Here is a 27,773-nt window from a genome sequence, read left to right on the forward strand (position 1 = left end):
CTGAACACAGTACTTGAGGTGCAGACCCACCATTGCTTTGCAGAAAGCCTCGGTGCAACATAGAGACCAGAAGCTGCCTGAGGCCACAGTGCTGCAAGGAACAGCACCAAGGCAGGAGAACTGAAGCACCACGATCATGTAGTGGTTGGATCTGCCTTGGTAAGCACTGTGCTGACGGGAAAAGCCACTGCTACAACAGGTGACAGAAGCCTCAGAGAGCAGAACATCTTGAGAGGTTTGTAACAGATTTCAATGCTATTTCTCATCCTCATTTGCAGATGCCAGACTTGAGATAGCTGAAAATGAAGCACTCTAAACACAACGTATTTAGCCCACGTACAATATGGTTTAACCCACACACAGTCTGGATTTCTCAGCAGTGAACAGCACCAATAGCTGAACTACCTTCTTGAGTGCTGCAAAGAGCACTGGTGGGTGCTGAGGAGTCAAAACCAGCCCTGGGAAGATGCAGCTGCCACTTCCTTACATTGCAACCCTTGGACCTTTATCCAAACCAAACACACAACAGAGCATGAATTATGCCACTGACATAACTGTAGATCCAAGGAACTCATAGGAAGGAGATCTGCAGTTAATAAGGTGCGCTGGGAAGTTATTAATTAGAACTGAGAATGTGAGTTGTAAGTGCTACAGCCAGTCAGAACCAAGATACAGTGCAATATGTGAGAAGAAAAAATTCAGCCCATTTTTCTTCTCAGCCATTTAATGGTCAGTTCTTGATGGTTTTCACATTTTAAAGATAATTTAAAAGCCAGGACTATAAAAGACCACTCATCACTGAAGCGGCCAGCTGTGTTCCTAGGTGCATGCAAAATGAAGTATTATGTCCTGGGGAACTACTGTGACTTGCTTTCGGCTTAAGATTTTTATAGGAGTATCATGAAATAATTGTAATGCTATACAGAAAAAGGCAAAGATTATTACCTGACCAAAGCATGATACAACAGCTCCAATCTAATTCATAACAAATATAACTTTATAATATAATCAGTTAGATCCCTAGAAACATTAAGGTTGGAAACGACCTCTAAGATCATCTCACATATTGCACTGCATCTTGGTTCTGACTGGGGAACATGAGCAGCCAGCAGTTTGAAGTTTGTGTGCCCAAACTGGTAAATGTACAAGATGCAAATTCACAGAAGGCAGGAATTAACCAGATGATTCACAAGCAAAGAAATGCTCATGTTTGCCAGATTTTTGCCTTGACAAAACTAGAAATCATATAGACGCACAGAACTGTCTGAAAGGACCCTTCGAAGCTATCTAGTCCAACTCCCTTGCAATAAGCAGAGACACCTACAGCTAGATAAGGAAGCTCACAGTCCAGTCCTGCCCTCCAACCAATCCTGTAAACTGACTGTAAGACAGTTCTCACTGAATGGTCCAGGAGGTACTGCAGAAGGCAGCTGTAAAGCAACATCTGCTTCAGTGTTTTTTTTTGTTTGTTTGTTTTTTAAATCTGTTTTTCATTGAAAAACTATGGTCTAAAAAAAAAAAAAAGTGATATCATGGGCCTGAAGGTGAGAAGCTGTGCCCAGTTACAGCACAAGAATCAACAGAACAAACGAGGATCAATAGAGTGGAGCTCCAGCAGACAGAGGTGCAGCTCACAGAACAAACCAGCGAGTGGCTAAAAGCTGGTTCTGATCACATATTAGCGTAAGAATTCACCTGACATGGAAATACGTACTTTGTGCCACTATGGCCTATTATTTACCGACAGTATTTGAAATAAACCATGGAAAGATGATCTGCAAGTTGTTTCCTTCTTACTATCTCAACCTGAGAAAGCCACTGACAACGCAGCACAGATCCGTAGAATGAAGAAAGGAAAAACCCAACCCAGAGTAATTACTCGGAGCAGCGGAGAGGCAGGTGGATGCGGACGGCTTCCCCGCGTTGCTTCCAGCGCTCGTTAACCCTCCTGCACACAGCGCGGGGCGGTACAGGCACGGGAGCGCTCCCACGGAGGGAACACCGCGGGGCACTGGGCAGCGCTGCCAACACTCCTCCCCACCAGCAGCGATGCAGACGGGTGCGGGAAACGAGGAAGGCCGGCTGCAACACGATCCGAACGGCCGTGCCGAGGAGCAGTACCACGAACCCAGCACGAAAACGCACCGCAATAGAGGGGGGAGAGTCTCAGCTCTACGAGAGCAGAACGGTGGACGAGGAAAGCTCAGCCAGCAGAGAACACGCTCGGGGGAGGCAGCCACCCCAGCACCCGGCCCGGGGCCACCTGAGGTGAGTCCAGCTCCAGCCCCCACCTTCCCTCAACCTGCCGCGCCGGGCAGCCGCTCCCCGCTCACCTACCTGCGGGAGTGCAGCAGCCGCTCCTCGAGGCTGCCGCCCGCCACGAGCGCGGCACGGCCGGGGGAGGAGGAGAAGGAGAAGGAGGTGGCGCACTCGGCGCGGCCCCCGGCCCGCCCCACCGGGGCACCGGCAGCGCGGGGCCGCCGCCATTGGGCGCTCCCCGGCGGCGCGAGGGCGGCGGCATCGCCTCCGCATTGGCCGCGGGCGCCGCAGCTCCGCCTATCCCCGACCGCGGTTCAGCGCGGGTGCCGGCCTGCAGCGAGGGGAACCCCGGGGCGGTCGTAAATGAGCGTATGCGGGCTGTAATTTTTAACCCTACCTCAGTACCAAGGCTTTTAACGAAAGGAGCTTGCGGACATGGCAAATACGTGCACAGGTGCTCGTGCACGCGCCGCACCCCTCAACTGATTGGGAGAATTGCTCCTCTGAACTCAGGAAGCGCCACTTACCGGACAGCTTCCTTGCAAATTGGAGCTTACAAGCTGAAAAACGTTAATAACCGTAAACACTATAATCATGCAAATGTTAACAACCTTAATTAGTACCAGAGTCACTGAAGAGAAAAAAAAAAAAAAAAAGTTACGTAAGTTTAAAACCAGATCACCTGAGGAGAAGCGTTGTTGCAGAACACCAGGAATTCCGAAAGGAGCAGCACCACCACAGGGCCACCCCGTAAAGCAGCGCTCGTTCAGCTCGTCCCTTCAGGTGCTTGCCCTTCAGGAGTTCCCAAAGTGGACACAGTTGGCAGCTGGCAGAGATCCATGCTCTAAGGGACTGGAAAGGTTGTCAGCCCCTTCCCGGTTCTGGTCAATCCTTGAGCCTCATTTCTTTTTTCTTTTTGTTTTCCAAACAGAATCAGAATTAGCCATTACAGAATAACTTTCCTCAGCAGCACTGAGACTGTAAGCATTCCGGCAGGAGCAGTCCTAGTGGCAGTGATCACCCTATCTCACGCTACAAAGCCAGCAGCACCAGGCTGTGCTTATCAGTCAGGTTGTAATGAAGGCTCAGCATCCGAAGCCATTTTTCATCTTCACTGCCCTTTTCTCTCTCAACATTGTTTACTGACAGATTTTAGATGGTTTAAAGGTTGACAGAAAGTATATTTCTAAGCTTAAAAAAATTATCCAAAGAAAAAGGCTTGCATGTAACATTCCACTTCTGATTGAACAACAGGTGAAGTTCTCTGAAGCACTGATCACTTTTTCAGTAAACCAATGTTGCTGGATTCAGCAGTTTAAAATAAAGGGAAGCACATGGTTTAGAATATTTGATTATCTTAGTTATTTACTCCGTTACAGTTATTACCCCTTTACCACAGCATCAGACAACTGTTTAATACCATTAATACCATACTTTTTGTTCTCCAAATGCTTTTACTTCTGGGATCCAGAATGCAAGGAAGAGCAAGTAAAATACATCCTACAGGTTCTGATTCTTTCTAAGCATAAACAGGATTAAAAGCATGGAACCTCAAATCAAACCATCTCAATTATGCATTAAGTTTCTAGTTGAAAACTGCTATTTACACAATAGAAAAAGAGAAGTTAGAACAGACTTTTTTTTCTCTTCTCAAAGGAGATTTTAAAATTTTTATTTTTTAATTTTTAATTCAAACACTCCAAAGAGCCTTGTTTACCTACTTCAGAAGGCTTGGATTTAAAGAACAAAGGTTGTGTCTTTCAGTTTTCTGGTATATAGCATAATGTTGCATGTTAGCCATCGAAATACAGTATTCGCCTCCTGGTATTCCGATTTATGTTGCAGGCAAATTTAGCCTATGAGACTACAGGGTTAGAGCATTTGAGATCATAACACTAAATGGCAGTACTGATCAGCTAAAGGCTAGAATCATTCTGAATCCTATTTAAGTACACACACTCTAACTTCTTAATTTTTATTTTTATTTTTACTCAGCAATGAGTTTTTTTTTTTAAATATCCCAAATATTCATATTAAAGATGATACTGTATTGCACTTTAAAGAACTTCTTAACTAAGCTCCTTTGTTCCCATCCAAAACAGCAATACTCGAGCAAGTTTCTCTGCAGATTTAACTAAGTTGCATCAGTTCACAGGGTCAAATATTTCATTTCATTAAGTTAAGCAAGGAAATGCCATTGTAACCTCTGGTGAATGATTTAACCCTTTGCGGTACCCCCAGAAGAAGCCAATCTCAGAACTGTACGTACCGAAACACAGCCAGAGTTTTAAACAGCAATGTGCATCTGCCTCCAAATAAATAAATCTGTACTTCACACAGCTGTTTACACCACATCCCAAGGAGTACAGCCACATAGGAATATTCATGCATGCGCCTCAGCTCAGAGGCTGAGAGATTATACAGAGCAGTAAGAAAATATGCAAGATCATCTGCTTAACTTCCTTGCGTTCTACACAAATGGCTGTGGATAAGAGGTCTTTGCTTCAGCCAACACAGGCAAACATAAGAGAGAATAACATGGACTGGATATACACAGCACATGTTCTGAGATTAGTTTAAATCCAATAACTCTGCAAAAAAGTGCTGTTCCCATTATGACAAGCTATCACCTTCATTTCCCATTCCTAGACTGGGCATTTTCAGAAGGAAAGATGTTGCTCAGGTATCTAGGCATCCTTGTTTTGTCATGCAAGAGTAAACCACTGTAATCAGTAGCCACAGAGTTAGCTGTGATGTGAGTAAGTGAGAAGATTGCAGAATAGTAGGGCTACAAGTGCTATGGTCAGTGTAAAAATTAGGAAGCATTAAATGTTTTATTGTAAAAGTGAGAAGCAAAAGGATAGTTAAAGACTGCAAAGGAATTCATTCATATGATTTGAAAACTTCCTTCCTGTAGCTGCAGGAAAACCTCGCAGTGCCAGAGAGCTCTCCAGGACTAATGAGAAGCTACATTAGAAAAGTTTAAAAAAGTGGTTTATTTTTAGTTTGTAAAGTGATTCATTTTCTTCCAACTATTCATTTTCAGTATTTACCATAGAAGTTTTCAGTTTTGAGCCAAAATATAAATAGATGAGAGCTATGTTTTATGAGGCTAAACATACACCAGAAACATTTAAAAATATTTCATATGATTTTATGAACTAAAAGTGACAAATGTAGTGAAGATCAAAGTTCCAGGAGCTTTTAAAGTCAACATGACATTTAGCCTCTCTCAAACGAGTGTAGAAACTTCACATATGCAACTTTTTTCTTGCATCTCAACGGAGCTCTTCATTGAACATGCAAGATATCAGAGCAGGAGAACAGTTAATATACTGTCACATTCACTAAAATGGTTAATTCAGAGACATGCATTAATTAAGAGCCTCTTCTTCTGAGAAATGCCTGCCTGCTTATACCCTTTATCTTCTACTGAAGTTCATATTCCTAATAAGACATTCAGGAAGGCTGTTTGTCTAGCAAAGTAGCAGAAAAAAGCCAACACAGCTGTGCATAGTGAGATCACTACATTTATCTCACTGGGTTTGAATTCTCTTACTATAGGCACCTCCCGTCTGTGCAATGTTTCTCAAAGAAAAACAATCAAAGCAAACGAAAAACTATTTGTGAAAATCAGTCCAGTTGCATAAAAATCTAGTAGTACACCAATAATCAACCTTGGAATTGACTGCAGGATTTATACATATTTTTGCATAGCTACTATTCCTGATGGATTATCCAGTCCAACAGTCAAGTTGATCAGAACCAGAGAAAATTAATTACTACATGAAAATTTAACCCAAGTCCTCCCCATATCATAGCAACAACAGTGAAGACTATTAACTAGTGGAAAATCCACCAAGCATATAAATTAATTTTAAAGAATCACAGAACTGCAGGGGTTGGAAAGGATCTTAAGAAATAATAGAATCCAACCTCCCTGCTAAAGCAGGTATCCTACAGTAGATCGCACAGGTAGGCATACAGTCAGGTCTTGAATATCTCCATAGAAGGAGATGACAACCTCTCTGGGCAACTGTTCCAGGCTGGTTTCCTTTTACTTTTTTTTTTTTAGAGTATAAAAATGGAGTTATTTTTCCTCTCCACTTCAAGTACAACATAAGAACACATCGTTCTGACTTAGTCCTGTAGTAGAAAAATGTAGCAGATACAGAAGAGGGCAACTTTTAAATTCTGACTTATCACAACTCAGTAGTTTGGAACTAAGTAGTACTTAATTCTTGATTTGTAATGCAAGTTCTGAAGCACCTGCCAACAAGTACTTAACTCCTCTCAATATATCCATGATTTCACAGTGTCTGAAGGTACAGGAATTTCTCATTTTTGATTTCTGAAGTATTTCTTATGCATCTGGGACACTGCTTAATATCTGATGCCCCCTAGTGGCTGCAGGCAAACATCACAGGTAGAAACAATTCTGCAGCAATTAAAAAAAAAAAGAGAGCAATATTAGTATGAGCCTTGTACAGAAATGACACAACATGCCATAAGAAATCCAGAAAGTCTACTTATATCCAGCTTATACCCGTGATTGGAAAGGAAAATGAGTTTCAAGAAGAAATAACCCGGGACAGGAAATACGGAAAGCGTCAGAAGAATAAAATAAATTTAAGTATTTTTAAACTTTTAAAAAGTTGTTCTTAAACTTTTATTTTCAGTGTAAAAAACGCAGAAACTTCACTTTCAAAGATATCAAAATATGAGCAACTACTTCCATAAGTGAACTGCTTGAAATATCACTGTGCTTAGAATCCTAAGTTTACCAGACTAACTAACAATGATGTATTTCAAAGTAAAAGCATTCCCTCCGATGTACTACAGAATCCATGACTATGCTACAGAAGTTAAGCCGTGTTTACCACTTGCTACCTGAAATACAACTACAGTGGTTCTACGATTCAACATACTTCTCTTTCCTGTAAAGAAAAGATCATAGAATGGCTTGGGCTGGAAGGGATCTCAAGGATCATGAACCTCCAATTCCCCTGCCTCAGGCAGGGCCACCAACCTACATATTTAATCCTAAACCAGCCTGCCTAGGGCCCCATCCAACCTGGCCTTGAACGTCTCCAAGGATGGTGCATCCACAACCTGTCTGGGAAGCCTCTTCCAGCACCTCACCACTCTCATAGTGAAGAACTTCTCCCAGTATCCAACCTAAATCTTCCCTGTTTCAACTTAACACCATTTCCCCTTGTAAAGATGACAAACTATTCACTAACTGGATAAGTAGAACTCCAGCTTAGCTTTTGAGGAAGCTGCCCCCCCTCCCCCCCCCCCAAGTAAAAGAATTAGAATCTTCTACTTCTCCCATGACAGAAAACAGTGATCTCTTGCCTACAGGCTTCTCAACTTGTAGCTCAAGCTTAGTGAACTTTGTTTTGTACATCAGGCTCAAGTTGGTTTTAGTACCAGCAGTTACATTTTCTTAGGTACCTGCAGCAAGTGCTACTGGCAGCAGCTTTAGCTGCTTAGAACTCCTTTTTCCACACTCGCCAGACACATTCATATACCTGCTTGCCACACACATTCCAGATGCTGCATACACTAGAAAAAAAGTATCACACAGAGAAGACAAGCTAGCACATCTGAAAATACAATGCATAATATTCATTTCTCTTTTCTACACCTTCCTAAACTAACGTTTTGTTTTCAAAGAGAAATAAAAGTGAAATGAGCATCCTTATAAGAAGGTATGCATTCAGTAGTGGCAAATATAAATGATTTACAGTTGACATCTTCTGTTACCATAAGCAATGTAAACACTGAATGTAACCACACAAGTGGTATCTTTATTTCACAAGATTAAAGATACAGTACAAAATGAATCTGTACATCTTTCTATTAACAGAATTTGTTTACACAATTATATTACATTTGACCAGCCTTTATACTGATTTTAAATACAAAATAAATTTACAAAAGTCCTACAAGACTCTTTAAAGAACTGCAGCCGATAAAAACAAAGGACTATTTGAGGGGGGAATCCTATGCCATATGCATTTCCAGTAGTTCTCAAACCAAACTAAGTTTTTTTTAGTTTAATATTCTCTGAAAGAAAAATAAAATTTCAGTTTATTGTTGCCTATCTAAAAATAAAGCAACTTGCAAAGGTGACTGCGACCCCCTGTAATATAATCCTTAAAGGCCAAAACTAGCATAAAGTAGGTGGAAACTAAATAATGCATAGTCTTAAAAGTCCTTTCACAACCCACAATTTAATGCTCTTCTCCAAGAAGAATATTTGATAGTTCTTCATTTATTTACTTTTAAGTTTAATAAGAGCAGCTGATGTTCCATGGAAGATGACTAAGTAGTAAATAAAGTTTGCTTAGGAGTCTCACTGGGATATTTATATCAAAGGTCTTACCTGCACTTAGATTCTCCTACAACAGACATACAAAGCAAGGAAAATTATTTTGATAGATTAAGTCCTGGGGCAAATCTCAAAGGGAAGAAGTAGAACCTTCGTTTCCTCAACAGTTTCATGTTATTTTCAGACTGCAAGAACAGCTGAAACAGCTGATGTGTTTAATTAACAATGCAGGTGTAGAAAAGTATTTTCCACCACATCTTTCCACTGTTTTCTTGCATACAGAACTTCCACTGACAATAGTTACTGCTCTTTATAGCTGTTATTCTCCCTTCAGATGTCTGGGAAGGTCAAATAGGCATGCTCTGGCCTAAGTCACCACAAAGAACACAGTTTTTCCCATTCAAAAAACACTTCAGATAAGTAAAAACGCTTCTCTTAATTTCAAGTATCCCTTCTAAAATAATTCTGCATATAAGCTATAGGACTATCTATTACCAAAAGGGAAGAGCACTTCACTGCAAACAACTGAGCAATCCAATTCCTTAGGGGGAAAAAGCAGTTTGACAAACCAAGCACACAAGAAACATATTGCTAGTAAGAGTTAAACATATCTCTCTCAAAATGCAAGTTTCAGAGTAGAGTAGCAAGGGATTGTCTCAGAAGCTGAAGTGATGTTGTATGACAAATGGTTTAGAAAATGTATTCGTTTCTTTAATCCCTGAGTTAACCTGCTATTACTCATGGTAAGTACCTTTTTACTACTACCACTTCACTCAAATGAATGTCATCTGAAAAAAGTTAGTGGTAGCAATTTGGTAGAAAGTGGGGAAAAAAAACCAAAAGACTTCGTTATTGCTTCTTCAAAAAGCAGTTCTTGAACATGGAATAATTTGCTGATCTTCAGCCATTTTCTTCCGCTGATTTCTTAGTTGTAAAAATGCATCAGTTCAGTGAAAAGCTAGCTGTAAGACTGTCACATAGCAACAATGATGAGAGAGTCTCATGCAAACAGAGCTTTTAGAATTTAGTTCTAGCAGATAAAAACAACAAAAACACTTTAATAAAGCAGTAACAAAATTATTAAACATCCTAAGAGACCAATGAATCAGTGATAGTTAACTGGAAAACATTTTCCATATAATCTTTAATTTATTCATGCTGAGCTAGAAAAGAACTATTAGGTGACAGAGGCAAAAAAATACTTCAGAAGTGCTCAGAAGTCACAGGTACCTTAGAAATGCAACTGGGGAGTGCTGTACATTCCAGACTCTACATTTCAGTTCAATACTGTTCCAACTGATAATGATGATAAAGACTGAAACAAAAACATTCCTCTATCACATGCTGCAACCCTCCATCAAACTACAACAATGGATTTGTCTCCACATAACCGGAAGAAGCATTTTGAAGTACTGAGAAGCTCTACCTATATTTTAATACTAAGTCATCCATGACATTTCAGTTCACAGAATAGCATCTTTCTTTCCCTCTCCCAAACTACAGCTATACTATGCAATAATTGCATTAAGTATAAAACAGATCAAAGTCTATGCCAGTGCAATGAAGCCGCCAATGCACTGAAAAAAGTTTATGAAAGAAAGCTCTTAACCCTTTGAATGAAGTAGATTTTGTCAGAGAGAAGCTAAAGCCTTATCATTTGTATTTTGTTCTACTTTAAGACAGCATATTCAGGGGTTTAAACGCTAGCACAGAAACAAGTACTTAACTGACTTGCCAAGAGCACAAACAAACATCTGTATTTGTTACATCTAAGATATGGTTTCCCAACCTCATACCCTGAAATCATAGTTCAATGACAAACTGTCACTATTTCTTGCAGTCTAAAAACATATGCCCACAGGTCATACATACTCTCTATACTCCGAAAAAGGCCAGCACTAACTCGGTGGTATCAAGAGTCAATAACATTAGCTGTATTCAGATCCTCAGGGGATCCTCAGGTTGTACAGCTACTCAGAAACACTGGCTGACTTTCTCACATATGTCCGGTACAAAAAGGGTAGGCCACTGCTGTCATTTAACACAGGAATTTTAATCAGTTAACTGAACTTGTAGCATCACTGGCTTAAGTTCACACCTTTCTGAAGAAAGTACATGCCTTTGGGGCCCTTCTATTTTTTTGTTGCAGATGCATTAAGGAGATGCACATAAGATACTACACTTCATCTGCGAGAGGACCTTCTTACAGTGCAGATAACATGCAGTACTGTTGGAAATAAAATACAAGGCTTCCTCTACTTAAAACCAGAAAGGCGTAGGCTAACTCAGAGTTTTATGGCTCTGTTCTTTCTTCAGTGCCCACACTGACACTGCTGTTTTCTGCAATGTAAATAGACTCAGTATCTCTGTAACAGCAAGGTTACACTATTTAAAGACACTACTAACTTTTCCTTACATTACTAAGGATTGCAAGTTAAGAAGCTCCAAAAAACTTTTTAGGATGTGAGATCTGGGCACTGCCTGCATAGTTTTCAACTAATTAGTTTTACAAACCATATCTGTTTCAACTCTCTTCCTGGGCTACATACTAACTGTTGACAACTGTCTACTTTGATGGTAATGAGGGAAAAATACTCAAAAAAAAAAAGCACAAATGCAATGACGTTTGCTGGTTTAGTTTTACAGAACTTATAAATAATCCAGATTAAGCCATTCAAAACAGCATAAAAGACCAAAGTGTAAGAAATAAATCAAATAAGGATTGTAGAAATACTTGGGGTGGAGATCAGAATATGAATTCATAGAGCTCCAGCTGTTTTGGACTTCAAATACAGTTCAGCTTCTTGGAATGAAATGGTCATAAACTCATTTTTATAGGGCAGCTGCTATCAGGCAGGCAAAAATCTTCTAATGCTAGCCTTCAACCTCTTTAAGATGAAAAGGACTCCGAATAAAGAGGAACTAGATACAGCAGGCAACGTTTTTTGTAGTAGCACACTTGTGTTTCCATGAAAAAAGCCATAGTGTTATTCCATTGGCACTGAAATAACATTCAAATCAGTTTCAGAAGAAATTTCTTATCCCTGAAAAAAGGCATCATTCTAAGCAGCTTTCATACTTTAATCCTTATAAACTTTTCTGTGCCTCTTTTATGGAAGGGACCATTAATCTGAAGTCCTAAATCACAATGAAAGTTGTTCTTCTTGGAAAAATCCAGTTCTTTTACTGAGGCTCTTGTTGCTATTGCGGTGGTTGATGCTCTGGAGGTGGTGGTTCTTGTTGAGGCACAGCTGGTCGTAGTCCTGCTGGTCTGGGAATTGCCTGATGTTGCCTTTGTCTATAAGCTATAATTGTTCCCAGAAGCAAGGTGATGATGGTCATAAGGTAAAGGTCCCACTCAGGCCCAAGCAGCTGGTCCATATCAATATGTGAGAACACTTCCCTTAACTAAGAAAGAAGTCCATATTATCATGTCAGAGAACAAAAATAGGAAGATATTTTTATTTTATATTTGACTTCTAATATTTTTAATGTACAAGCTACTGAAGTTTCAGAACTGCTAGTCTTTTCCTCTATTATTTCTGAGAATGAATAATTACAATGACATTCTCAATTTTCAGGAGTTAAATGCCAATAAAAGAATGCTCTGCAGAAGGAGGTATTCTAAAGATACTGTTCCTGATACACAGCATTGTGGTTTTCACCCATGCAGCAAGTACAAAAAATTTAAATTGTTATGTACCCCATTCTTATATTAGTTGTCTTGAAGAGAGGGGGCATAAATGCTACATACAAAGAGGAAATGAACTCAGTCCAGCCACACAGGGAAGCACCTGCAGACTATCACGAACAGTGGAACACTAAGTTCAAGGATAATTAAGTTATATGACACTGGGATTCATGTAGATAACTTACAGGGAAGTTATCAGCCAAAACATTTCATTGTTAGTCATGTGAACTGCCTTTTTTTTTTTTTAATCAGACTACAACTTGCATAAGCTGTAGCCAACATAATCGTTTTCCTACAGTGACATTGCTCGTACTACAGTCATTATTAGTAAACCTATTGACAGTATTGGGACTAGAAAAAAAAACCCGAACATCTCTTTTCTCCTAAGCAGTCACTGTAACAGTTGGTCAGTTTTAACATCAGATGCTTGGCTAGGAGCTGTCAAATAGGTTTGGTATATTCTCTTCAAGGGAAGAATAGCACTGAACAGCACTGTCTAGGCCCATCTCAGTTTCCCCACCATTGCACAGATAAGAACTGTAGCTTCTACAACTTTAAAAGACAACATCAAAAAAGAAAAATTTACTTTAAGGCTCACATGAGACTTCTGCTCAAGTAAGATATCTTTTTTTTAAAAAAAGATTGAGTTGTACACATTTCTCTTCTTAATTCTACTTACGTTGATTTCTCGTATATACTGCACAGAGTATATCACTCCAAGCTTACAAAGAGCTAGGAAGACTGGAACCTGGGCATCTGGGCTTGCTTCAGCAGCCATATCATAGAATCGTTTCGCAAGATGAATATCCTACAATTAAAAAGATATAAAAATAGTTCTGAAGAACTCAAAAAGTTATAAGATCTAGAGCTTTTTCTATATGAAAATGTATGATGTCATTTGAAAATACGTTTTTTCCTTGGTTGAGTTAAAAACCATTCAAGTACAACCCTCTCTTTTTTTTTTCCTGAGGAATGGTCATCTTTGAATACACAAGTAGAAGCTTACATCCAAGGATAAATTGATGCTGGAATTGAAGCTAACAAAGAGATTAGTATTAATAAATTCAACCCATGCACTGTAAAATAAAGCCTATATTTAGACAATAACTTCAGTACACTTTATGTATGCAACACCATACCAAATGGTAAAGAGTAAGAAAACAGAAGCCATGTAGGAGTACATAGCAACAGCTCCTCCCAGCTATAGTACATATGCCTCCTGCAGAATGCCTGCAACTTCTAACCATTTCTGAACACACTCCCAAATTAGATTATTGTAAACCAACACTCATAAGTGAGAGTAGTGTGGCAAAACCACGAACATCAACAGCCAGCCAATTTTAGAGAAGCTTCAATTAGTGTTCTCTACTGAGCTAGTTGGAACAAGGTGACTGTAGCATGAATAGAGGATACATGTAGCTAAATACCTTAGCTCCCCCTCAACTGCTTTCTACATGTCAACACAAAAAACTAAGTTTTTTGATACACATGGAAGTAAGTTGATTTTTCAGTGTACCTATGAACACCAAAACAACTCAAGTACTCTTCAAGCCTGGGAAGTCTGTCTGAATTTCCTTGGTTCCTTATACTAACATAGTACAAAGGAAATGAGCATGAAAATAATACATGATTAGGATCCTTTGTATTTCTAATTAGGAAGTTACTTGTTGTATTTATACATTCTTCGCTCTTACTTGATAGATGAGAAAGAACTGCAAATGCTCAAGTGTCTTAATATAAGTAAAGAACTAAAATCACGCCAAATCCTAAAGAGCACCATGAAAAAGTTAATTTAAGAGACATCGATGCTGTTAAGAGTAAGAATATAGTTTTCATGCTGATATGCAGACTTAAATTGGACAATATCAGTGAATACATGAATAGCAGTATGTGTGTGAAATTTCTGAAGGGGTTTAATAATTGGCTTCGAACTAGAATGAACCTGAAAACTATCCATATAGAGCAAATATGATACAGAATCCTATCTGCAAGAAACACTATTTATTCAGTAAGTAAATGGTGAATAATGCATAAGCTCTTTGGAAGAAGTATCATACTTTTTCAGGACTATCCTGAATCAACAATGACCTGAGCTGAAGTTGTGCAGCTATTAGATCATTTTTTCCAGCTCTAAGTTGATTGCAATCTTACTGGTATGAATATAGGTAGAGAGAGAATAGAATTATACAACACTTCATTCAATAGTGAAAAATCCCAATTTGTTAGATATTGCAATGCTTGAAGTCAATATAGGACCCATCCACAGCCCTCCAGTGAAAGAGCAGACTTCAATGGCAGACATCATATCCTAACATCATGACTTCAGTTGAGTTATTTGAAGGAGCATTCAAAATTCAGTAGAGGATAACAAAATATTTCTTGACTCAAAATTCAGGCTGTCTTTTTTCAGACTATCCTAATCCAACCCTGTTCCAGTCTTTTTTGTCAATCCTAAACTCCATTCTCTCTCATCTTGAGTCTAAACTTTTATGACACAGTAAGCAAAGAGTAGCTAGGTATTCAGAATCTCCAAGACTGGTTTTATAGACTATATTTCTTGTCTAGACATTCTCAGTGCTCATTTTCCATATTTATATTAGCTGTCTCAATTAAGGTTAATTAATCAATTAATGCTCAGAATTAGCATGCGAATACAAATTTCATTATTCTGACTTATATAAGAGTATGTAAAGGATTCTGTATGTTTTAGTTGATTTAGGGGCTGTTCAGTCTGGAGAAGAGAAGGCTTAGGGTGACATGATAGTGGCTTTCATTATTTAAAAAAAGGGCTAGAAGAAAGAAGGGGACAAACTCTCTAGCAAGGTCTCTTGAGATAGGGCATGGGGAAATGGTTTCAAACTAAAAGAGAGGAGATTAAGACTGGGCATAAGGATGAAGTGGTTTTTTTTTTTTTTTTTTTTTTTAATACACCAGAACAGGTTGCCCAGAGATGTAGCAGAAGTCCTGTCCCCAAACACAGACTGATCTTGCTGTAAACATGTTCACTGCAGAGGAGTTGGTTTAGATGACCTTTAACAGTCCCTTCCAATTCAGAAGATTCTAAGATCTGATACATTTCCTATAGGAACTAAATGCGCTGCCGACTTTTAGTATTTTGTAAAGCAAACTGCAGTCTAGCCTAATTTGAAAAGCCACATCTAACAGTTACATTGTTAACAAATGAACTGACGTTTCAGAGGATGTGTTCAATATCATGACACTTTGAAAAGAAGAGCTCCATATACTTTCAAGCACCAAGTTATAACAGAAAGAATCTTGTGCAGAAATAGTCTGAATCTGGAACTGATTTTTATTTCTTTCATTATATTTTGAAGTCTCGAACACATTACAAAAGTGGATGCAAATATGAGTTACTCTTTTGCCAAACTTCACAATTAAGGGCAATTTTTTCCCTGCCTATACCTTACTTCCTCACACACACAAGCATGAAGTGATATACCTCTGTAATTGCTACGGGAGATTGTATTGAGGCATGCAAATTCCTGCTAAGTGACTATGTAGTGGCTGAAGTCCACTATGATTAGGGATTTTAATATCAGTAAATGCACTGTAATGAACCTGCCTATTAGCTTACATCTCACTCACCTGCTTGATGCCCAATCCCTTCTCATGCATGTAGCCCAGATTGAACATGGCTTGGGCACTGTGCTGTTGCTCTGATGCCAGTCGATAGTGAATAAATGCTGTTTCATAATCAACATCGGTACCAAATCCATAGAAATGGTAATCTCCAAGTTTAATTCTTGCAACTGTGTATCCTATAAAGAAACAAAAAGCATCATAAAAGAGAAAACAAGTAATCAAAGCAAGCCTTCCAATTTCATGAAGCTTCACTATGGGCTTTATGCAAACTGTATAAAGTAATAGTTTCCCTTTTTTGCCTCTCTCACAACAGATTTATTTTTAAAAGGAATACTTGGGTTTAGACAACCCAAACCAACTTCTGTTTTCTAGGAAGTACTTCTCCCAGTAACCCTACCAACATTTCTATTACCACTACAAATTGAAAAGCTATGTAATCTCCATAGTCACTTAAGGAAAAAAGCTTTTCATTTGTTATATGGTCATTAAGGACTACAGAATTGTTTTTAAAAACAGAAACAATGAAAACAAATTGAAGTCTCTGATAATCAATTGATAACTGAATATTTCTAGTAGAAGAGAACAGCCTAAGTATTTTCAAACAAAATCTTACGCTCCATTTAAATCCTACCCTGCCCTTAAGTAGAAAGCTGATAGCCTGACATTTACGTAGATGAACCTGCGTGAAGGCTAGAGAACTCACACTGAGATATAAGATTATTAAACTTAGATTTGTGTACTTTACTATACGATCACAAGTAGTAGAGTTTAAACTCTGCTTTGTTGAACAAGGCTGCATTCTTGATCACTGGGCTTTTCTTGCTTTAAATAAGAAATTACATTTCTTATAAATGATCACAGGTACCAAAATTCTCAAGGTATTTTGTATCTACATTAAAAAGTGGATCAATTAAATATTCAAGTAAATACATATTTCTCAATGTTTAATACTGCTCTATAATTTCATGTGGAATGGCAAGAGAAATGCATTCTACATTTGTATTTTTTTTTTCTTATACTTTCCAGGACTTCAGAGTGCAATGTCATGAAGCAATAACTTTATGGCTACCAACAGAATAAAGAATAGCCACAAGCTCTCGTGGAATATGACTAACATTGAACAACACAGATAAGCTTTTCTCCCCTTCCTTGCTTCATAAAGAGAAAAAAAAGAGTGAATCTGAGATCTGACAAAACGTACCTTGAGAAGCTGCTCTATTCCAGTGAAGCAATGCTCGTGGATATGTTTCATTTTCTCCTACTATGCTAGCTTCTTCTAGAAAGGAAATGAATTCAGTTAAGTGAGAACCTGGTACACACACAAACTAGCTGCCCTCAAATGCTTATATGCAGTACATAAAAAAGGATTAAAAATTTAAGTGTGCTATTGCCGAAACATGATTCAGCAGGTCTGAAATCAGTAAGAAATACTTTCATTTTTATGTTTTGTTTTTTTTTCTCCACATCTCTCTCCACACACAAGTTATGAACAAACTGTATGGTTTTACCTCAAAGGTTTCAATTTTTTTCACTTAGAGTGTGAATATGGTTTCAGACATGCTACCTTACAGTTAAAGATTCTCTGTATGAAGTGTATATAACAGTTTTACATTATTCTTGAATTGAGATGTAGATTTATAGATATAATAATAATTGGAATTTTAACCCAGAGCAAGATGCTAGGTCCCAGCCACAACTGATACCACTGCTGTGTCGGCTTTAGCTTACATAAAGATGAGTAACTAAAGCTCCTTTGAAAAACACTCACTATCCTATTCTTGAATCCCAGAAGTCAAATTTTAAGTTTAACCTGAAGGTTAGAAAGCTATAGAGGTGAAAAGACTAACAATTTTCCAGTGTGAAAAGGAGGAAAGGTGACAAAAGTTCCATTGAAGCGCTAACTGAACAAGATAGATTTTCAATAATTCTAAAGTTCTACTAACAGGACAATTACAGGTGAGCTCAAAAAACCATCTGAGTATGAGATGGAGTCCTTACTTTGATCAAGTATGAAAGCAGCATTGCTCTGTGCAACTTCATAGCCTTGTTCTGCCAAAAGAAGATACTGTACAACAGCAGAATTTGAATCGCCATCTTTATAGCTGTTGTATGCAGTCATAAGTCTTTCAGACCAGCGTCCTCGTTCACAAACATTCTTAAACAACTGCAAAGGAATAGAGAAGAGGGAGAAATCTGTGAGGAACTTCAGAATTTATTTTTTTTCAGGAGGTAAACTTTGAACATTCAAACACCTGTTAAAAGCATTTGCATTTCACAGGCAAAACTCAACTGATAAATTCACTGTTTAAGACAGGCTTACTTTAAGATACAGATTATATAGATTCTTAAGTAAATACACACCAGAATTCAGCTGGTTACTCAGAAATATACTGAACAAGAGCTTTCAAAAAATTTCCTACTTCTCAGCTTAAATTGTACACTTGAAACTATGTCCAAATGAAAAAAAAAATTAGTACTTAAATACTGAAGTGTGCTTTGTATTACGTTCATCTGATTTTCTTCAAAAGATAAGTGTCACATCACAGGACATAAAAATTAAAGGTTTTTCTCATGAGATACAAAGCAATTCAATAATTTAACACCTTCCCTTACGATAGCCTTGGCTCTGCAGTTACCAATGGATTTTAACTACAACATATCTTATGTAAACTGACAGTTATATCCAATCATTTGGAAGTTAACATTATTTGACTTGCATTATAAATGGATGAACTTACCTCAACAGCAGTATGACAAGAACGCATCACTCCAGTGCCAGTAGCATGCATCTGAGCCAGATTATAAAAAGCCAGAATATGGCCACCCTGGGAGGCCAAATTAAAATATTTCAAAGCTTGTTTATAGTCTCTCTTGACTCCAATACCATCTAAAAGAAATATTAAGTCAATGCTATTCATTCCTCATAACAGGCAAAGTCATATGAAATACAGTACATAATCTCTAACAAACATTACAGCAAAGTGTCACATAAATGTGTGGGGAGAAAGACAAATAGGACAAAACATAAATGCAGTCTATTAACACTAGACTGTATACCCACACCTTTAGTGCCACCTAGAGAACAGATACTGAAACAGCAGTTGTTTGTATCTGGCAAATCATTTTGATGCCACTTACTGTAATACATGGAACCCAGCTGAAGTTGTCCATCAACCCATCCCTGCTCTGCAGCCTTCTGGAAATACTTCAGAGCTAGCTCATAGTTCTGCAGGAAGATTGGGTCCAGTCATTAGAGCCTTGCAATACAGCACAATTTAAATAAAGAGAGAACATGTGTAAAATGAAACAGCTACAGGCTTAAGATATAAAAATAAGACGTACAAGACATTCTGATTGACAAGTGAACAGGTTGCCAAGAGAGACTGTGGTGTCTCCCTCCTTGGAGGATATTCAAAAGATGGCTGGCTGTAGATGATCCTGAGCAACTCTCTCTAGAAAGCACTACTGCAGCATATGGGTTGGACCACATAACTTACAGAATCACATAGAACGATTGAGTTTGGCAGGAACCTCTAGAGGCCAAATGAAAGCTAGATCACACAACGTTGCCACAAATAGTTATAGCACAAGAGATGTTTTGTGCTGTTTCAAAAGCAAGCAACTTGTTTCCTCAACTTGGAAAATTCAACTTTATGAATAACTAAAAATAAAACTCGACAGAAAGAGACCTCTGTGTTGCTAATGCAATGAGGTCAATGAACTAATTAAAAGCCTCAAGGCGTTCCTCCACTATCACAAGAGACAAAATTGGGGGCAGTTAAGGCTTGCTTTGCTTCACAAGAAAATTAAAGCTAAGTTTAAAACTCCAGCAAGAATTTCACATTGCCCCACTTCTCTAACAGCCCTGGCAATATTTTCAAAATTGTTAGAAGGAACTTAGAACATGTTTAAGAGTTGTTAACCCTTCAGTGAATTACTATTATTTTTATATTACAAGTTTCTCCATGAAGCTTTCAGAGCAATAAGTGTTCTACAGTACTCCTCTCCAGAGCAAGAACTTGAAGAAAACAAGTTACAAAATCAGCACAACCTGCTATGACTAGTGTAATGCTATACTGGGATGATAATAGCAGGGTGGCAAAGTCTTTGGCCACAGCAAATGAGAACAAACCCAAACGCAGCAGCCACAGATGCAGAAATGAAGGAAAAGAGCTGCTTACCTTTGGAAGGCCTCAGGTAAGCAGAGATCTCCAGCAAGAGACACCCTCACCTTCACTGCCAACCCTTAAATGAAGTCTGGGAAGGGGTGGATCTTGGTTCCACCTCTTCCAGTCACTCAGGTGCATTGCTTGTACCTGAGCTCCTCTGGATTGGCCCTGCCTTCCCAACAGGTGCTCAATCACTGATTCAGGCCATGACTTAGCATTTCCACTACACCTAGAAAGATGACCATCAAAAACTTACCACTGGAACACCTCTTCCATAAAGGTAAGCCATTCCTAACCCACTCTGCCCAACTGGATTACCCTGAAGCAAGAAAAAAAAAAATTCTGTAAAGCAAATCAAGCCTACAGCTAAATCTCTCAAAGTTTGCAGCTCTTTAGCAACACAAAAAACAAGTAGTGCTGAAATAGATGAAAATGTGCAAAACAAATTAATTAAGCAATAGTTATTTAAGAAGAAAATACTGTATCTGGGAAATTTTACTCAATAGCTACATAGGTGACTAAAACAGGAAAAAAACTTTTAATGCTAGTTATGAAAGTCTACAGTGCATTTTCAAGATGTTGAACAAGATGTAGAACACTAATTCATAGGAAGCTAGAGCATTAATAAATCATTCGACTTTCGTTTTTCCAAGTTTGAAGCATTCTGAATACCTTAAAAACTCCCAAAACAATTAGCAAAGCTTAAGAATCTGTCTTAAATTGAGGCAGATTGCTGGTTGTTCTGCATTAATCACCAGCATCCCTACAGAAGTACGTAGAATTGTAATCCTTCAGTATTAGGGAAGGTAATGGGGCATATCAGAAACTTTTAGTGAATGTAGCAAATTATCAAGTCAAGAGGACAAAGATCAGAACAGTCTCTAGTATCCTTGACATTCAGGATTTAGTTAAAGTGTAGCCTAGGACAGAAGTAGCTGTACACATACATAAGTGTGCAAAAAGGCATTAGTAGTATTTCTGAGCTGTTCAACTTCTACAGTGCAGATGCTGTATTTCTAGTAAGCAGATAATCGTACCATATCAGCAGCTTTCTTGAAATACTGAAGAGCTGTTTCATTATTCTGAGGTACAACATCACTTCCTTCTGAGTACATCTGAAAGAAAAAAATAAATCCTTTCTGATGACTACTCAAATAAGTCAATTTTCTGTGGAGATCATGAAGTGCTGTAGCATTAGACAACTCTATTTATTTTATTATGAAATAAAGAACTTATACCAAAGCAGAATACATGTATGTAAGCTATAACTTCAGATTCAGAGGGTTTAGATTCCAATGAAGAATGAACTATCCATAAAGTTAAAAGGTTTGAGTAATAATATCCTTCACTTCTGAACCAGTGTGGAGAAACACAATTAGGCAAAAAAGTCCTCTGAGATCAGTGGAAGTAAAGCTATACTAGCATGTAAAATACTGCTTGAAAACAAGAATTGGTTGCTAGGCCCTGTTCCTAGGCTAATTCAATTCAAGCATTTATTAGATATGTATTAAAACAGCCAGAAAGCAGGAAACTGAAATTTCTTATGTCAGGTGCCTTGATAAGCACAGTGTACTCTTTTTTCATGAATTTTTTAATCTCCAGTGCAGTGAGAAACTCAGGAAGGTAAGCCAGAGCTACTGTACACTGCTGCCTAATCTTAGAGGGTACTCATATTGAGTAATTAGGATTTAGCTCCTCACACAGGGTAAAGGTAGCTGACAATCTAGATCTCAGGCAAGTGACCTGAATACCTTTCTAAGGAGAAAGGCATTCACACCACAGATTCCAGTTTCTCAGTTCAATTTAAATTTAAGAAGGAAGTAAGTCTCAGAAAACTGATATAAAGCTCCATTCTGCAGACAGATTCAGGCTTTGATACAAACTTACTGGTAACTCATTTAGATACCTCAATTTCTAATAAGAACTCTTTTTTCCTTCCTGGGATAAACATTTGTTACACCACAGTTAACTATCTAGACACCCATTTCCTATTTTTAAAGGTCTAGTTCAAGCACTGTTCACTAACAACAAACCTTCCAAAAGTGAAAGAGGAAACAAAAAACAGACTAGATATAGTAAACTGCTACTCTCAGTTTAAAACACTAGCAAAGTTGAAGCTTCTAGCATTCCAGTTTGAGACTACGCAAAATCAGGAGATAGGAAATACTATTATTCTACTGAAACAGACAATTGTCTTATTTTTGAGTGTTCAATATTTACCTTTCCTAGAAAGGCCATGGCATGTGAGTTGCCAGCATTAGCTGCTTGATTGAAGTACTCAAATGCACGCTGTAGAAAGGAAAATAAGAATTTAGTTACCTTGATATATGATCTGAGTCTTTTCTTGCAAAATAGAGCACAAGTGCAATTGTCAAGCTTGCAGGTTCTTCTGAGCATAAGGCTTATCAACCCACCTTATTTAATGGAGCTCCCTATATAAAAATCTCAATACTGAGCAGCAATCCCACTCGGTGTATTCCAAAACGCAGAGAAAAAAAACTGCTACTAAACACAAGCTATACAGGTATATAAGCTTGGGTATACTCATTCTGACCATTGAACATATTCTTTAAACTCTTACAGATGAGCCATTTTTAAGGTGGCTGCTGTTACATAACTTCTGTTCAGTAGCAGAGTCTGAAATAATCCTCAGAACAGCACACCCAGCTCTCTAGTTTTTCAGTGTATATTTTCAGAGGACAGTTATTTTAAATTTCTATGAGCAATAGCTGGGCTAGCTTACGCCAGCAGAAGTTTCACTTTCTAAACAGATTTATTAACTGTAGTATTTTAGTCACATCATTTTGGCTATTGAAGTGCTCTACTCTTCAAATTCATGTGAGTTAGAATGTAATTGCTAATGTATACACAGTCCACTATGAAGATCCTACTACATATGTAGAAACTCAGCCAGTTTCAGACAGCATTTAGTGGAAAAAATTCATCTTTGTATTTTTACTTCCTCACTTCTAAGACTAGTATTAAGCTAACTGTATTAAACAAAATTAAATTTTACTGAAGAGATTAAATACCTTATGGCACTTAAGAGTTCTGCTTTATTGTGTCCTTAGCTACACTATTTCCACCCCTCCTCTATAACTGTAATACACATTGGAGATACACAGAAAAGCTACCTGATGATTTTGCTCTACTCCTCTTCCTCCATGCAAGTGCAATTGTCCAAGACCAACCTAAAAATAAAAGGGTAAAATACAAATAAATCACTTCTCCTTAGGAAAATTTACTTTCTTAGAAACACAGATAACATAGGCAAGGACAGAATACAATCTTATTTCCTCCACATTATGCTAAGAGAAGTGGAAAATTATCCCAGAATAATAAAAAGTGACTGTCCTAGATACAAAAAAAATACACTCTTCATTTCAATTCTACACAATTCTTAAGTCATAGCTGAGAGTTAAATTATGACAGTTGGCCTGCAGTGTCCTCCCCTCAACCTGTGTTACACATAGAAGAGATCCAGCTGGCACCATGCAGAAATCTTGCAAAAGAAAAGCAGTAAGAAACTGAGGCTCTCACAAGGCCAGTTCTTTTGATCAAGACTTCCCTTACAACATTTAAAACTATTCTTAAACTAGTTTGATTGGTTTCCAGTGAACTCCAATACCATCTTTTTCTAAGATACAGAAGTGATGATATTTTGGATTTATTTTTCCTAAGATATTTGCTTTTCTCTAAGTCCTACCTTAAGCATGCTAAAATATAAGCCTCTTCTCATAAAAGATAGCTAGGAAATGTCAATCAATCTGACTGCTGAGAAAGACAGAGAGATATTCGAGATTTAGCTTTTTAAAACTCTTCATATAATTCCCAAAACTCCTGCAAAATATTAAATGAACTTAAGTTTTACCTGTGCTTGTACATCTCCTTTCTCTGCTACAAACTGGTAATACTGAATCAAGTCTTCTTCCAGCATTCCACTTGCCATTCCTGGATTTTCTACTTCATCTGCTAAGCGAATCCGCTGAACCACTGTTCCACCAGTCAATGAAATATCACTAGCAACTAGAAAATAGATTTGTAAAACTTTCAGGCAGCTTTTCTCAATACAAATACTATACTGCAACTTTGAGTAACCACTAGAGATCCAGTTTTTTTTTTTTTTTTTTTCAGAGAATAAATTACTGACACAGTTTAAGAATTAAATTCATTTCTACAAAATAGAAGTAAAAAACCTTATGATTCAGAATCAAACCAATAACTTAGAAGTGTAAAAATATAATTCTCTAATGCTGACAAAAGGAGACTTTCTAGATATTTCTATCATTCAAAAATATTAACTGAACAAAAAGTGATTTTACCATGATTTGCTACAAGTCGATAGTGAGTGAGAGCAGATTCACAGCTTTGTAGGACTCCTATCCCAGCCCAGTAACGGTAACCCTAAGAAGAAAACAAAGGTGGACTTATTTGACAACTCACTACCTGCCAAGTTACAAACAGTTTTCACATTACTTGAACAAATTTTGACAAGACAACAGGCTAAAAGAAAGTCATGAGGCCATTCCAAAAACATTAAAAGCAATTGACTGATACCATTCAAGAGGTTAAGTGTATCCAATAACCAGCAGGTATTATTCAAAGGACAAACTTACAGGTGAAAACCTAAACATCTTTCCACTTAAATATATTATGTTTTCTCAACATCATTTGAAACAGCATCTTCTGCAAAGATCTTTGGCTTTCACCATTTTTATCAGCTTAGAACAACTAAGGCAGATACCACTTTGCTTTAAATGAAAAGGGATATATTCTTGGTTCATTTAAACCCACAGCAGCACAAAGCTTATAGCGAGCAGATTTTTCCTTACATGAAGGAGGAATAATAGGAAATGCATGCATATAAAAAACCAGGAAATTTTACTTACCAAGATCATATGGGCTATCAGATTTCCTCCTAAAGCTCCAAATGTGTAGTAGACCAGGGCCTCAATAAATAAAAATATCACTGATTATACAATATCTCCCTCCAAGATAAAAAGAAAACACACACACAAAAGTTTTTTCTTCTGTTACCTTAGCTTGACTAGAATTGACTCCTAGACCAGATGCATACAGAAATCCAAGGGCCTAGAAATAAAATGAAGATAGTCAGCAAATACCTTGAAATTGAATTCCTGGAATACATAATTATAAATAATCATACAACTCAAAATTGAAAAGAATACGTTGTTCTCTACCTTCACTTGGTACTTCCTCTATTCAGGCCCTTCCTTTCTTATTTTACAATATCAACTTCCTAAGTTGTTCAGTTGTTTAAGGAACTACCATAAATGCAATTCATCAGAATTCAGCCTAACATAACAAACAAAAGGTCAGAATTGCTACACATATGTATGGCACATAGATACAATAGCAGTTAGAGTACAAAAAATTGTTTGGCCACATTTTTCCAAGTTACTTTTATTCTTTTAGTTAAGTACTACTGTATCTACTCTAACACCTGTTACAGCTGTGACTCAGTAGACAAACCAGTAGCATAGAAGATGCAGTGTACATAAACTATTCTAGGCAATTCTCAATGCATAGAGAAACACTTAATGCAGATAGCATTGAATTCTAGACTGATAAAAGTTCTGATCTCTATTGAAATCCAGTCTCTAGAAAAAAACACTTTCTAAGGTAAATCAGTGCTCTAACACTGAATGGGGAATATGGATTTTAAAGACAAAGAATCAAGAGAAACTAGTCAACTCCAAAAGAGGCTGATGCTTCAGAAACAGAGAATGAAATATGTATATGCAAACACTGATGCACTCAAATTGACAATAGCCACAACTTTCAACATAATGAACAATTATCACAGAGTCGTTTCCACTGAAAAAGGAGCCCTTAAAGTCATCTAGACCAACTCTCTTGCAATGAGCAGGGGTACCTACAGCTAGATCAGGTGGCTCCTGGTAACAACCAGAACAAGTTGTTTCACATCACATTTTCAAACAGCTTAAAAGCAGCGCTGTGCCTACCACCTTTTTTTAATTTAGGTAACAGATGACATTCATCGTTATCATCTCATTCTAGAGGAAAGAATCTATAAAACCCATTTAAAACAAGTATGATCTATAAATCTAAACGATTTATAAACCTATAGAAATTTTTGCAGAATTTAAGAATTCACATACCATTTGGCCTTTAGGAGAACCCTCTTCTGTTAGTTTTTCAAATAGCTCTTTAGATGACTGTATGTTCTGCTTCAAGTAATCCCCAAACAACAATGCGTAAGAGACTTTCTCCATTGCTTTGGTATGATTCATGTCAGCTGCCTTCAGAAGATACTGATATGCTCTTAAAAAGAAAACAATTTTAGTTACTTCAAAGCAAAACAGATTCCATTCCTAAACCTATAAAATTCACATTTTTGTATGAACAATTTTATGTGCTGAATATTTACAAGACCATTTCTCCAATAACCTCAGAGAATATAGCAGATTAAAAGAAGCCTGAAAACTACTTTGGAGTCTTTGATTTGATAAGTACAAAATTATTCAGATGAAAATACCGAATATTTGGTCCAAGACAACTGCACACATGACAAGTCATGTGATAAAACAGTCATGCTAACTGTGACAAAGTTCTCTGTTTTAAAATCTGATACAGTTTAATCCAATGCTAACAGATACTAGCTATCTTTATCTTTGCCAAGGTGTGATTGACAACCTCAAGGTGTAGCTCAGCTTCCTGAGCTCAGAATATGCTGCCTTATCTCCACCGAGAAATTTAACGCGGTAATCATGCTCACATAATAATCACCACTTCCTGATGAAGTTGTCAAAACGAGTATCAGGCAGTTCTAAACTTAACTTCTTAACTTAGCTATTATTACAGTAAACTGAAAACTACTTCACCAACAATTGCTTGTATTACAGGGTAGAAAGTAAAAATACAAGAACAGAATACATTTCTTTCTATTCATTTCTGGCTTCTTCTACAAACATTACCCTAGTTCACAAAAAGCTAATTATTAGAGCTTTATTAAATTGAGTAAGATTAACATTCCCCTGCAGACTGAACAGAGCAGGACAAGAAAAGCTCTTCTTTACCAACCTAGTATTTGAAAATGAATGAAAACCATAGTAAGAAACATTTGAAAAAGGATCTAGTAACAGTGACATATCAACCACTTGTATCTCACAGTCTCCACTCAGGCAGGTCTCACATTCAGACTGTAGCTAGAAAACTGCAGCACCACCTTGCATTAAGACAACACTTGGAAGACACTGATTCATCAGAAATTATTTATTTTCAGTACCATCACTGCCTAACTTGTTGGTAAACCTCATTAAGCAGGAAAGTGCCAAGGCATCTAATTTATGTTAATTCATTGTTAAGCCAGACTGACCAGCTACACAGTCATTATCTTGTAGGGATGGAAGATACAGACTTACTCTTTCTTCTGAGCCTTTTTAGTGCTTTCATTAAGGATTTTCATTCCAGTCTGATAAATATCCTCAGCTTCTTGCATCTGCCTCCTCTTATTGGACTGCTCTTCAGCTTTTAAAAGCAAAATAATCCAAAACATTAAGATCTCCAATTACACATCTTAAGACTAGTCTCTCAAAATTCCTACTTGTTTTAAGGTAAATACAGCTTGAAGAGTGCTTTTGAAGACTAATAAACGACCCTGAGTGACTACCGGGTAAAGGAAACATCGAGCATCTTCAAAGATACCATCTCATGTGATCTGTCATGACTT

General features: G+C 37.7%; 3 protein-coding genes across 4 annotated transcripts in view; 1 reads left to right on the forward strand and 2 right to left on the reverse strand.

The window, feature by feature from the left end:
* The window catches only part of STON2 (stonin 2), a 70,344-nt gene extending 67,838 nt beyond the window's left edge, over positions 1-2,506 (reverse strand). The window contains exon 1 of the mRNA XM_085225439.1: positions 2,338-2,506. The gene's annotated coding sequence lies outside the window, so the exon portion shown is untranslated. The remainder of the gene's footprint in view (positions 1-2,337) is intronic.
* Positions 1,748-17,097, forward strand: LOC146544330 (uncharacterized). Its single transcript, XM_085225446.1, has 2 exons — positions 1,748-2,268; positions 16,917-17,097. The coding sequence occupies exons 1-2, from the start codon at positions 1,904-1,906 to the stop codon at positions 16,945-16,947; spliced, it is 396 nt and encodes a 131-aa protein (XP_085081572.1). The 5' UTR covers positions 1,748-1,903; the 3' UTR covers positions 16,948-17,097.
* Positions 8,040-27,773, reverse strand: part of SEL1L (SEL1L adaptor subunit of SYVN1 ubiquitin ligase) — a 28,461-nt gene continuing 8,727 nt past the window's right edge. Inside the window, exons 5-21 of one of the 2 annotated variants that reach the window (XM_085225441.1) lie at positions 27,466-27,571; positions 26,203-26,365; positions 25,097-25,150; positions 24,949-25,008; positions 24,382-24,463; positions 23,931-24,085; positions 23,194-23,250; positions 22,280-22,348; positions 21,097-21,174; positions 20,316-20,378; positions 19,029-19,116; positions 18,629-18,777; positions 17,889-18,054; positions 17,092-17,163; positions 15,894-16,066; positions 12,967-13,095; positions 8,040-12,004 (exon numbers count right to left, since the gene is read on the reverse strand). In XM_085225441.1, the coding sequence (XP_085081567.1) occupies positions 11,798-12,004; positions 12,967-13,095; positions 15,894-16,066; positions 17,092-17,163; positions 17,889-18,054; positions 18,629-18,777; positions 19,029-19,116; positions 20,316-20,378; positions 21,097-21,174; positions 22,280-22,348; positions 23,194-23,250; positions 23,931-24,085; positions 24,382-24,463; positions 24,949-25,008; positions 25,097-25,150; positions 26,203-26,365; positions 27,466-27,571 (1,871 nt within the window). In that variant the 3' untranslated portion in view covers positions 8,040-11,797. Of the gene's footprint in view, positions 12,005-12,966; positions 13,096-15,893; positions 16,067-17,091; positions 17,167-17,888; positions 18,055-18,628; positions 18,778-19,028; positions 19,117-20,315; positions 20,379-21,096; positions 21,175-22,279; positions 22,349-23,193; positions 23,251-23,930; positions 24,086-24,381; positions 24,464-24,948; positions 25,009-25,096; positions 25,151-26,202; positions 26,366-27,465; positions 27,572-27,773 lie in introns of both variants that reach the window. The other variant, XM_085225440.1, reaches the window with a different exon arrangement.

The sequence above is a fragment of the Meleagris gallopavo genome, chromosome 5 (genome assembly GCF_905368555.1).
Source record: "Meleagris gallopavo chromosome 5, MGAL_WU_HG_1.1, whole genome shotgun sequence".
Taxonomy (NCBI): Eukaryota; Metazoa; Chordata; class Aves; order Galliformes; family Phasianidae; genus Meleagris; species Meleagris gallopavo.

Bases quoted from the DNA above. Each gene is read 5' to 3' on its own strand.
- LOC146544330 (XM_085225446.1), top strand. From the start codon at position 1,904: ATGCGGACGGCTTCCCCGCGTTGCTTCCAGCGCTCGTTAACCCTCCTG. The intron at 2,269-16,916 runs GTGAGTCCAGCT...TATACTTTCCAG, and splicing joins CCGGCCCGGGGCCACCTGAG to GACTTCAGAGTGCAATGTCA.